The 13,310-nt window shown below is 41.0% G+C and overlaps 1 protein-coding gene across 1 annotated transcript in view; it reads right to left on the bottom strand.

Annotated features, from left to right (window-relative positions):
- elp4 (elongator acetyltransferase complex subunit 4) overlaps positions 1-13,229 on the bottom strand; it is a 55,568-nt gene extending 42,339 nt beyond the window's left edge. The window contains exons 1-6 of the mRNA XM_030129714.1: positions 13,043-13,229; positions 11,531-11,566; positions 7,291-7,412; positions 6,001-6,135; positions 4,461-4,597; positions 1,945-2,029 (exon numbers count right to left, since the gene is read on the bottom strand). Of these exons, the coding sequence (XP_029985574.1) occupies positions 1,945-2,029; positions 4,461-4,597; positions 6,001-6,135; positions 7,291-7,412; positions 11,531-11,566; positions 13,043-13,220 (693 nt within the window). The 5' untranslated portion in view covers positions 13,221-13,229. The remainder of the gene's footprint in view (positions 1-1,944; positions 2,030-4,460; positions 4,598-6,000; positions 6,136-7,290; positions 7,413-11,530; positions 11,567-13,042) is intronic.
- Positions 13,230-13,310: the final 81 nt, after the last annotated feature.

Below are 13,310 nucleotides of genomic sequence, written 5' to 3'. Positions count from 1 at the left end.
CCCTATTGTTTCTGGGACTTTTTCACAGTTGGGTCATAGTTTCCAAGGAAGGACTCGCACCGAACTCAACATCCATGCTCCACTACACCATTTAACACCACACAGCACATCTCTATAACTTACATGTCTTCAGTATTAGTGCTGTGTGTTTATTCAATGTTCATTAATAGATATGCCTTTCTTTGTCTGGCAGGCTTTGCCTACTCAGGCCTTGAAGGCCACAGAATTAGAAATCTATTTCTATGTCTGGAGCCCAGCAAGGGGGAACTGTGGTAACATGACTGTTGCTATGGCAACGTCAGGAGAAGAGGCCAAACTTAACTCCTATAGTTTAGCCTATAGAATAATCAGGGAACGGTGCCAGTTGAGTCCAGCCAAGGACCAGAGGCCAGCCATATAGACTACAGCCAGCCTGGGAGCACAAACTAATCACTAGCCAATCTCTGCTGTGATGCACAGTCCTGCTGGCTCAGATGTTCCCTTTAACAAAAACACAAAACAAAACATAAAATCAAAAACACACTCAGAGTGATAATCGTTCTTCATATCTATTGGTCAGATTGTACGTCTTTAACAAAATACATTGCTAGATTAAAGCCTTTGACAGCAGATCTAGATCTAGGAAATAAACAAATAAACACACACTATCACTCATATTGAGCATTCTTGTGCCAGTGCCCATGTCGCTCTGTGCCGGTCTGCATTCCTGGACTGTGCCAACAGCATGTCAGGCAGCCACACTGCTTTAATGATGTCAGCAGTTAATCTGGCGTGTGAGTGACAGCGCTCAGGGAGGGAGGGTGGGGGGTGGTGGAGTTAAATCCTGTATGTGAGTGACAGGAGGAGAGGTGGCTCCAGGTGACGAGCAGAGGGGTCACTGAATGTAGGTGAATAAGGCACACTCACATACAGTATGTGTGCACACATTGTATGTTTAGGTACACACAGACGGTACCACAGATAGTGTTCACAGAAGCTCACTTGAGCCTACGGAAAAAGGAAACAGAAATGCCAAGAGAGACAGACGGGGCCATACATGTTTCTGGCATTTTGTAAAGGATTGATGATCATTAAAAAGATGTACGTTAAAGGTAAGACACACACAGCTGGGACACACAGTTGAGGCTAACCCGAGCAGGTGAGACAGTGGTAAACAGAGATGCAATGATTGGCAGAAGACCTGGGGTCACAGGTGCAGATTTCATATTCATAAAAAGCTCCTGAAAAATGCCCTTACCATAATAATTTAATATTAGCAATAATAGCACCATTAAACCACAGTTTAACAGTGCTTTGACCGACCAAATAAAGCAGGCCACTATAAAGGCAATATAAGAATAGAAACCCAAAGAGTGAGGAACTTGATCATTTTCTTTGGTTAATTTACATATAGAGTATGACATGTCTAACCCAATACTGGAACCTTACCACCACTGGAATTCAGTAACTGTAGAAAATAATGCAAAATAGTCATGCAGGTTTGTTGTCAGGTTGCATCATTACTAAATATTACAGTTTTGTCTTTAGCAAATTTATTATACAGCGAAATGAGAAGGTTTCTGATTGACTGAGAGCAGACCGTTTCGTGACAGTCAGATGGGTGATCTGTGATGTTTTGTAAGTACAAAACTTAAAGAAACTATCAAGACTTAACACATGCCACTTAGACAGCTCAGATAACTTACTGAGTTCAGGCTGTGATAAAAGCTAATATGAACAGATTAATGGCCTGAATTGGCCATTTTCCTTATTCAGTTGCTTTATCTGCTGCTGCAGCTGCTAAGAAGGTGCACAGTGAGAGAGTCACAGGATGACTGCTGTATTTTTAAAGGATGTGTTGCTTTGTTTAAAATGATTCGACAGTAATTACAGTGAGTACAAATTTCAAGAAGGTTTAAGAAATTATAAATGAATCCAAAGCAGCCAGACAGTTTCACTTCTTACCATCGGGGCTGTTACTTCAAAGCCCTCCCTTTGAATGACATCTCGAAGAGACTTCAGCAACGCAGAGTAGGACTCAAGCATTGGACTGGAGAGAGCACAGCATGGAGAAGAGAGGACACAATGGGGGTAAAAAACCACAGAGAAGAAGCAAAGGGTTACATGGGACATGTAAACAGTAATTGAGACCATTTTGATAAAACTGGGCCAAGCCTATCACCACAGTCGCTTAATCCTCTATGACTGCAGCATGTTCCTCCTGACTGTGCTTTTCTGGAGCCACTGAAGCAGACAGATCCATATCAAGAGATCCAATTAATTTATTTGGTTGATTAAATTACAACATGACTGGTTCTCTTGTCAGCTCCCTGAGGATCTGAATGTGCCGAGACAGACAGACAGACAGACGCACATATGTGCAAACATACACACGACGCAGATGAAAATTAAGCGGACAGAGGGAATTAATAGGCAGGTATCTAAAATTAACAAGGAACAGCATTTTGGTGTTTAATCAGGGGTAAGATGTGCACCACTGACAAAGGGAACACAGTACCATAGGACCAATATTAAGCATCAGTCATGAGATGGATAACTGCTGATCCCACTATGTGTCTATAGGATGGGTGGCATAAACGTTAACCCCATCTTTTTACACAGGACCGTCCACTTAAAAACACCCCACTATTGTAATGACCACTTTGTAGCAAGTCACACTGAGGTGCTACGCTGTTGTCAATTTGACCTGTGGGCTACAAAAGCTAATACACATACATTGGTCACACGTCAGTAGCCCTGCATAAAGAACAGTAATACTCACTCATCTTGATTACACTTTCGCCAAGTATATCCATGTACTCAATTTCAGTTATTCACTTCAACAATGGTGCCTCCTGACCCTGCTGGGGCTAATGATAGAGCTGGTTTGGTGAAAGAGGGACACCTACCCTCCTTGGCCTCTCTGCCCATGCCCCTGCTCTGAGGTAGGGGGCTGGGATGGTTTGACATGCAGTTAAGCGGGAGGTTGCCTCTGGTTGGCAGCCATTGTGTAGCACGGTATTGTGTTTAAGCTACCCCTACTGAGCACCCCTCATTCAGGTACCAATCAGGTCTAGGTGCTTAGATTGGGGCTAGTGCGTCAGCTAATTAGGATCATACACGGGGAAGCTTCTTTATCACAGTGTTCCTCTTTCAGTAAGCGAAGAAAGGAGGAGAGAAGGGGGATGCTTGGTCTTAAACAACAGGATCTGTATCACCTAGAGAGCAATTTGTGCCAATTATGCCTTCAAGTGAAACGGAGCAATTTAACAGCTAGGGTATCAACATGGGGCTGTGGACACGTGCAAGGGGGAGTAGCCTGCTTAGGAGTTTGTGTAGTACATGTGTGTGTGGCATACACCGAGTGTGTGTGTGTGAGTGTGTGTGTACGTGTGTACGTGTGTCAGTGTTGGGGCGGGGCTGGGGGTACAATGGTGCAGTGCAGGTGTAGTTTCCTGCTGTCAAAATGTCTGTAAGATCTATAACCCATTCAGAGGTCTCAGTAGCGTGATGACAGTACCACCATGTCACTCACCAAACGAGTGCAAAAATACTGCACACAGACTGAAAAGATCTTGCCTTATTTCATTTGTACTCTGTGACAATCCATCTTTAAGTAAGTACAGTACAAGCTAATGTTTTTAGGGAAACGCGTACATTAAGCATTACATCCACAAAATTTAATTTGTTTGCACGGGTGCTCTGTTAAACTGTTCTTGTTTGCTAAAATAAAGGAAGAGGGATTCTATAAAGCCTTCTCCACATCCTCTGTGCTCCAGATTGCTGTATTTACACAGTGTGTGCGAGTGAGTCTTCGTGTGCCCTTGTGTGTTCAGCAGCACTCTCTAAGTAAAGAGCCTGCATGACCTCTGAACCCTAAGTACACTCAGCTCAGGAGAAATCAAACAGACGCCAAGCAAACAAGACCCTTATTTGAATATATAACCTTTCCAAGAGGCTGAATGTCTTAGGTCAGTGTCAAGCCAATCAGAATAGAGGATAAACCGGTCGGATTTTTAAGTAACTTGTTGCAGCTGATTAAACATTATAAGCCACTGGGTAATTATGACAAGTTACTCTAAAACAAAATTGTTGTTGTTAAATGTGGACAACTTCAGTGCTTTAACTCTTCATTTTACCATGAAAATATGGAAAACCTTAAATCTGATTGTATGAAATCATAGTGACAATATGTACAAAACTGTTTTCTGGATGTTAATTTGCTGAAACTGTGTAGCTCAATATAGAGCTTATTTCTCTCAGTGACTTTTCACTAAGGGTTGAATTATATTGGTCTGTCTGCATTGTTCGTTTCATACTGTTCTTTGGACAATGCCATATTTGCTTACCTGTGTACTGCAGATAATGTCTTATTTGTGGAGCAGAGTTTTGAGGATGATGTCGTATTTGTGTACCTGTGTTTTGCAGATGGTGTCTCATTGGTTTCCTAGCGTTCTGTGGATGATGTCTTGTCGTTTTACCTGTGTGTGGGTGATGACTGGGTGGGATGTTCTGGAAGGTAGAAGCGGTGGCACTTGGCTGCCTCTCGAATTTCTGCCTCCATCATCTTGGAAACATCATAGTAGTGCCCAAATCGAGATGAGGATGCCAGGGCAGTCTGTGGAGGATATCAAACTAAACTCATTAAGGCATACATATTATTGCTTTAAAAGCATTACAAAATAATTAATATTAATTTGACATTACTCAACTGTTTGTTTGTATTTGATTTAAACCACTAAGAAAGAAAGAAATCCTAATGTAAATGATCTTATTTGTCTTCCTAATATGTTAAATGAGTGTGCTTCACAATACTATATAAATGCAATTGCATTGTTTATGGGTCATTCATCAACTTTCCTGCAGCAGAGAAGTTAAATAACCACTACGACCATGCTCTTAATCATTTCTTCACATAAATGTCCACTTCTAGCTGTGAAAGCAAACGTGTCGGAGACGCAGGGGAAGGCGGATGTTTTCCTGCAGCTGAAAGAGAGAGTTTTAGCTCTTCTCTCACAGTAAAACCAGGGATTCTATTGTTAGAGGGGCCCTTAATCTACTCTTAATCTGGATTAGGTCCCCCGGTGTGTCCCTCTCCTGGCGGGACGAGGAGGTCAGCAGGGCAGGGGGGTCAGGGGCTCATCTTCTCTTTGTGAGCTAGGCAACCCGCTTAGTGTTCCATCCCCGCCCTGACGGCCTCACCTTTGATCTGATGTCTTCATCGGGAGAGTGACACAGTGGGCTATGCCAGGAGAGGTGTGTGTAAGGGGAAAGTAAGCGTTGACTCTGGGGGTGAATTTGGGATGCAAATCCTCTGGTGGGGCTTACTAGTGGTTTGTAAAGACGATTTTACAGGGGAAGGGGGAGAGGTGAGGAAAGGACACAGATATAAAGAAGTTTCCAAGGAGAGAGAAAGAGGGAGAGGATCCCCAGGGACGCACTGTGTGCTGTTAATCCACATAGCGATATGGATTATAGACTGAAGGGGGGAGACTGCAGAGAAGTAGTAGGGAGGGTCACCTCTACTCAAAGCGGAAGAAAGAGTGTAGGGCTGCCGACCCTAGCAGGGGGAAAGGCAGGGATTTGGGGGAAGACTGAGGCGCAGGTCTGGGTCATAGGGTTGAGCGAGCAGACATGTCAATTCACAGGCTGCAAAGTACTCTTGTTTCCCAGGCTAAGCAGGGGTGCAGGCGTGTGTGTATGTGTGTATATGTGAGTTGGGGACCAGTGAAAAGCCTACCTATTGCCAGCTAAGTGTGAGTAATCTGGTCCAGCTCTGAAAGGAGAGGCTGAGGCCTCATTCAGTTCACAAAGAAGTTTAGAGGCTGATGGATTTAGTGGTGGAGACAATTGCCAAAACCACTAAGACCAGTGCTGGTCTTTCTCATAGCATCATTAACAAAAACACAAGTTGCAAAAGGTGCATGACCTCAATAGGGCTGATATTCAACTACACTACATTCAAACACTGCACCCGCATTATATACATCAAATAAGGTATTTTTCGAGACCACATGGTACCTGGACCTTTGGAAGATTCTGATAGCGCCAGGCAATCTTCATGGCATCCAAACTGTCCTGAGGTTCATGAGAGAGTCTGGGCTGCTCAACCGGTTTGTGGATAGCAACGTCATCCAAGATGGGAGAAGGAAGTTCCTGAAAGTATGATAGATAAATTATGTTCACATTATCACAAAACAATAATTGGATTTGATTTGTCATTTACACTCAAAATTAACATAATGTGTGTTAACTGTAAGCATTATACATATACATATGTATACATTTTGATCTAGTAACTGTCATCATAAGCATTGTATTATATAACAAATTATAAAACAAAAACTTTTCATAATTTCAACATAAGTCTCTTTCAGAAACAGAATTCTATAGTTGTTTATAAACTGTATTGGGTTTGCAGTTGTGAGAGTATGAAAACAACAGGACAAGAGACAGGAAATAGTACAGTTGTAGAAGTGTGACAGAGCAAATGCTAAAATGTTAAAAATGAAATAACTGTACAAGAGATGACCAGTTACAGGAAAAATGCAAAACCTGTTCACAGATAGAAAAAGACAGTATTCAGCCTATGGATCCTTTTATATCACACACATAAAACTTAATCCAAAATGATGAAACCTGCTGAATGACATTTTTATTTTTTCGCCCCAAATAAGCTACTGTCTTCTGTGCACATATTTCATAAACTACTTCCACAGCATCTGAAGATTAGCATAGTTTGAATGTAGCTGTGAAAACACTGAATGATGTGATATATCCCCAGAGGGAGTCCCACTCTTAATAAGTCTTTGATATGTAAAGAAAGGGTGAGGCTGTGACCCCTCCCACTATCAATCAGTGGGAGAGGCCCACCTCCTGTATGTTTGGTGGCAGTCAGCTTCTGGAGCTACAGGCTGCTTCACACAGTGATGCATCTGGAAGCATTTCAACAATGCTACAACTATGCCACCCTCGACCCCTCAGAAACCCTCCCACATCCTGGGAAAAGCTGTGCATCTAATACTGTCATATCATTTGTCTGGGTAGTGTAAAACAGCAGCTAAAATTAACACCAATTTTACAACACTTGTCTGACAGACTTTGTTCCTACTGATGGCTACAAGGTGAATAGATGTTTTTTTTTTTCTGATATACTCTCCACAGTGTCACAGTTGTATGGTGATGATGTTAAAGCAGACATATTAAGGCCAGTTCAACTTGTTTTTGGATTGTTTGTCAAAATCTGTTACTTGACGCATTAATACAATGAATACAATAAAGAACTGGAATGGACAACATCTCTTCTCATACCTGGAGGATGTCATCTGGTGTATGTTGAGCTGATGCCACGAAAAGTTCATGTCGACACACCACTCCTTCTGCCAGGAAGTACTTTAAGATCATACGAGAGTAGCTATCATATCGGTCCTCCTCTAATCAAGAAAGAACAGACAACAAAATTCAGAACGTGTGTTAGTGAAACCCCCGAACACCCACCCAGAGGTAACTGTCACTCAGTGCCATACTGCTTACATTGTCTATAGCAAAGGATGATCAAACAGCAACATCATCTGTCCTACAAAAACATATATCAACCTCTGGTCTCTCAGCTCTAACAAGGATCAACAAGTCCATCAGACATTGGCTCTTGTCTGTCCGTTTTCACTCTTGATTTAGACACCACAGGTCCAGCGGTTCACCATATCACAGTGCCTGACTGTAATTGGGGTAAGGACCACACTCTGGCTACCTTTTGCAGGAAAGTGGCACATGAAGTGGCAATCAACATGGCACCGGAACACAGGTGTCATTGTGCTGTGTGCGCTATCACATTAGGGATGACATCTCTAGCTCTCTTGTCAGTATATGGACGGTATTGCTGTCTACTTTCACCAGCAGTTGAGGTGAGAGGGAGACACCTGTCTTGAATATTCACCTGACCCCTCCCACTAGAAATAAAAGTACCCTAGCTGTCAAGACAACTGAAGGGATGTGGATGGAGCGTAGGACACTGAGTGCCCTAAAAACGCAGCTTGATATCTTGCTCACTTGTGTCTCTGCTTTTCCTATAGATATATATTTTTTCTCTGTATTATGTTTGTAGTGTGACTGATCATGCCTTTTCTTTAAGTAGAAGTTTATTAGTAAGAATAAAATATCACAATGACAAGTGGCAAGTGATTTTAAGCATCAAGCACACCAAATGCAGCCTTTCCATGTACACATAAAACAGCCACCCGGTCATTCCACACACCAAACTCAAAGAAGCAAAAAAGCCTGCATCATCACCATGAAACCCCCCCGAGCAGGGCACATAACTCTACCCAGCATGCTACTGCTGCTTCCTGTCACAATCACCATTTTGTAAAGATTTCATAGGCCTCTCCACACAATGACAAACAGTGGGCACAAGGACAAAGGCAGCAGTGACAGTTTAAGGTAATGGACATGCGGCCGACAGCTTGGGAATGACATCCTGACATGTCATCCCGAACATCCGCAGAATTCCCCCCTCCCACGTTCTCGGTCTATGTCCTCACCTACGGACTTAAGATGGCCCAGGAAATTCCATGGCTCTTCAATTTGTTGTCGGTGGGGCTCCCTGTTCTCTTATTGATGGGTTTCTAGGTCAGCAGGCCTTTGTGGCTTTCAGCAGGCCCCACAAAGACTCCCAGATGGGCCCTCTCAAGATGGGGCCTATTGTGGCTGTGTTTCTATGGGAGCCTTACAAATGGAACCTCCAGGAGTCATTAGGCTGTTGAGGCGGGGGGTAAGGGGAGGGGGTGGGAGGTGGCGGGATATAGGAGCAACAGGGGGTGGGGGACGGTCATATCTTTGAGGTAGATCAGTCACTCTGGACAGTCATGGGATGATTTTTTTTCCCTCTTTTTCACTTATTCTGACTAAGGTTTGTTACAGGGGGAAACGCCTCTGCTCCATTTGCCCCCAAACAGGGGAGCAGGAGTGAAAGAGTACTGAATCATATCTGCTAAAGCTGCAGGGGGAGGAGACAAAATATGTAGGTCATTGCATTTTCCCCCTTGTATGACTCTTTGGTCTATCAAGTATTACTGTTGCTACTGAACAGCTCAGCTGTGTTGCAGCTTTATGGCAGGTAAGAAAATAAAAAAAAAATAAAGGACTTCAATGGCTTTTAACCAATGTTACAAATGATCTGAATACTGTATTAAGTAAGTTTGTCATATCTCTGAGTGTATCAGTGTCAGGCAAAGGGCATAAAGATACTGTTCACACTGATAACTTAATAACTTGTAATTTTAGTTCCTGCACATATCACTTTTTGGAGTTCTATTACATGGATCATGATGCAGAAGTCATCCCCATATAAATACATATGGGCTACAAAATATGTTTTACATTTTAAAAATCCAACTGAAACCAGTATTTCTTAAAATGATTTCCAATTTAAAATTGTGTTTCTTTGTGGTGTGTCTCCTCCTCCTCCTTTTATCTGTTTTACAGTCTAGCTGTATTTCTTAGAGGCCTGCACAATATGAAGAAAATCTGTAGCGTGTGATAACATGGCCCAGTATTACAATAATGACACGACTTGTGATAAACAAACCAATCATGCAGTCACCACCAAACTGACAACAATAAATCTGAGAGAAGCTGACAGCTAACTGGGGCTGTATGGGGCTGTATCTGACACAATGTATGGCCAATGTATCTGGGGCCCCATATGGGAGGTTAAATGTTTGCATCTTGAGTATTTTCCTAGTCACTATAATTCAAGTAGGTTTTTGTGGTGTATTTATCACACTTATATATCAAAATGAAAATATCATTAATTGGTCACCACATATTTTTTGTGGTTCTACCTAACATTAAATATTTTACCTTCTACCTATAACAAGTATGAAGTTTATAATAAAAAAAATTTTAAATTATTTTCACAATGCTTTCATCCTCTATACCAACTCTGAGACAACATTAAAGGTTAAGATAATTCTTATCAAAGTCGCATCCAAAAAAGGTTAAAAATTTAAATGCATAAAACAGTTAAGCTATGTCTTATTAATCTTTATCTTGGGTAAAGTGTGTTTAAAAAAAAAAAAAAAAAAAAAACATTAATGAAAACAACACCATACATGGTCAACATAACAAGAACTGGGAAGCTTTGTTCCTTCGCTTAACAAACACAAGAGATGAGAGATCTTCAGACAGCAGCCATACTGGGCTGATCCCCCTCTGGTTGACAAATCAGGATGGACAGCTCAAGACACTTCAAAGGCAGACAACGACCAGTCTGATAATTTTATGTCTGTGTCTCACAAACAGGCCATCACAGCTAAAGGGGCAGACTGTAGGAGATGACTGCCTGAAACAAACACAAACAAACACACACTCCAAAGTCCCCCCATTCCACCCACCCACCCACACAACAAAACAGCCGCACAGTCACAGTGCGCACACATACATACACGCACACACCACTCTTTTAGAGACAAACACAAGTGGAGAGCACACACGCATTTCACCTTTACTGTGTCTCTCATTACCAGATGAAACCAACCGTACATTGATTCACAAAATGGAAGGGAAGAACGCATTAGTGTGTAATCACTGACTCCTGCATCGATTGGGGGGATGAATTAAAGGGCAAAGCAATATCATCAGTTGGTATAGGCCTTGGCTACACACAAATTACAGCTTAAAGGGGAAACAAGACTACCTTAACCTTACTGTCTACCAGTGCATATAGCCGGGCCTATGATGAATGATAATAATAATAATAATACAGTGGAAGACATTTATGTCCCTAGAAAACCCACTTGCTTTGAATGTAATTCTGAAACTTCTATAACACATCTGCAGAGGAGCATATTAATTAAGGATCACAGTAAAAGTGTGAACACCTGGGATTCTAACCAGAGACCTTGAGGTCATTAGTCTATTTGCTGTTCTGCAATACAATGACACAGTGTCACTGCAAAAAGCCTGTGAACAGACTCACAAAAGTACAAAAGTAGCATAATAAAAAGTGATTCTGGATGCAATTATGTAAAAGGATAAGGAACATTTTTGGTTCCAAGAAATAAAACTTAACCGCATTTCACTGGAGATGCAACACTTAACTGATTAGCAGCAAAAAAAAAAACCCAGTAACTTAACTGATAGTCACTTTGTGTTTGATAATCAGGTTGAGAAAGAAAAAACAAGTCAAATTTCAATACCATTCAATTCCAGCTTCCAATAATTTAATTTTTCTGGTTATAAATCAAACCAAATATTTCATCATACTTTTACTCTTCATACTTCATCAAATTCATCTTGGGCTTTGGGAGAGAGAGTGACATTTTCTACTATTTTCTGCCATCTTACATAATAAGCAACTAATCTATTAATTAACAATATATAGACCTAACAGACAGACAATGAAAATAATTATTAGTTAGAATACAAAATGTATATATAACAAGGATGCCACATTTCAAACATGAATTAAAAGTTTTAATTCACTAAACAAATGAATGTGCTTATGTGCTATTATAAAAAATGAATAACTAATTTGATGCATCAGGCTCACCAATGAGAAGTACTGTTCCAACTGCTAAGCCACCACCTATAAAAACAAAAACAATCATATCAGTGTGACATGCAACACAAACTCCTGGAGTACCTGGCACAAGTAACACAAGATTCCCTCATAACTGTGTCATTTGAGAACCAAGCATCTTAAAAAGTCTAACAACATATCTAATATGCTTTCACACCATTTATATTTATCATGAACATCATTATAGCAGGAATTAAATTAAGGCTTTGTAACATGCAAAATAGTATTTACTGGTAGCACTATTTAACAAGAGCATTTTAGGTATTTCTGTTAAATTAGCCTAATTAACAGAGCAAATAGTTTTGACCTGCATTAAGCATATTATGGGTGCAAAGAACACAAATAAAGATGAAATGCAAACTATCTACAATTAACCAAATTAAGATATAAGAAAAACATGTGATATTATAGGATTCAACTCATCAGATCCTCAAAACACCTGTTTACAATTAAAAGTGATGGAAAAACTAGGCATATCTCACCAACTGGAAGTATGGTGTATAGTGTTAATATAAATAGTAATCATTTGTAATAATTATGACATTTGCCGCTTTGTGGCAGGAAAGACAGTAGAGCTGACTCAATAACAACTGACAAATATACCATAAAATTTTGAGTGACACCTGGAGGGATGCAATAGAATGCAGTTGCACATTTTACGTTTAGGTTTACTATGTCAACAAGACTAACACGTCATCTCTAGTGACTGACACATGTACTGTACGTAATAAACTCTACCACCTACATTTCAACTTTTGGTTCAGTATTTACATTGACCTTGTTCAGGGTCTAAAGGCTTGGACCTCATTGGGAAGAACATTGCATCATATGTGCTCATATGAAAAGGTTGCACACCAATAAAAGATAGTTACATTTATACAAACTCCTCCCATGATCATGCCAAAAATAAAGAATGATGACTTGTGGTAACATAGCCAAAATGTAGTAAATCCATGCAGTATATTTCTACAATCTTAGGACAATGTAACATAAATGTGACAGTAATTTACAGTTAAACACAAATTTTGACAGGAAAAATTACTGCAATGTGGTGCACCTACAATCTAGTGCAGGGGTCACCAACCTCGAGAGCAACTATCCTGCATGTTTTAGTTGTATCCCTCTTCCAACACACCTGATTCAAATAATATGTTTAACATCAAGCTTTGCAGAAGCCTGATAACGACCGCCAGGTGTGTTGGAAGAGGGGAAACATCTAAAACATGCAGGATAGTAGATCTCGAGGACCAGGGTTGGTAACCCCTGGTCCAGTGCTAACCTTCATTCACATACTGTCCTCTTTTTTAACACCAGTACAAGTAGTGACAAACAAACACACAAGTGGATAGATGTCTTTTTTAAGGAACTCCTTTAACACCCATTTTTCAGCTAACATCAGTGCATGTGGTCTGGCTTATCTAGTTTTCTCTCATACTAGCCTGGGTAGCTAATGCTAACGTTTTGTCTCAGCATTAGACTGACCGAGCAAATAGTCGAGTGACGTGACACCGGTTGACACGAGGAGTTGTCCATTTTGTACCGACGGTCTGGTACCAGGTATAGAAATTAACCTGCTTCTTGTCTTCTTCTGAAAACTCGTAGCATTGAACGACGAACATTTCGCTGAAGAGTTAACCACACTGTTCACGGGAGCTGCCATACTGCTTGTAAAGAAGTGACGCGCGTTAATGTTTTGGCGCGTGTTGACCAATCACGAAGCGCTTGGGGAGGCTCGTCCAATCAGAGCTGA

Source organism: Sphaeramia orbicularis, chromosome 3 (genome assembly GCF_902148855.1).
Source record: "Sphaeramia orbicularis chromosome 3, fSphaOr1.1, whole genome shotgun sequence".
Lineage (NCBI taxonomy): Eukaryota > Metazoa > Chordata > Actinopteri > Kurtiformes > Apogonidae > Sphaeramia > Sphaeramia orbicularis.
The sequence above is the reverse complement of the archived record's forward strand: the minus strand, read 5'-3'. Positions and strand labels throughout refer to the sequence as shown.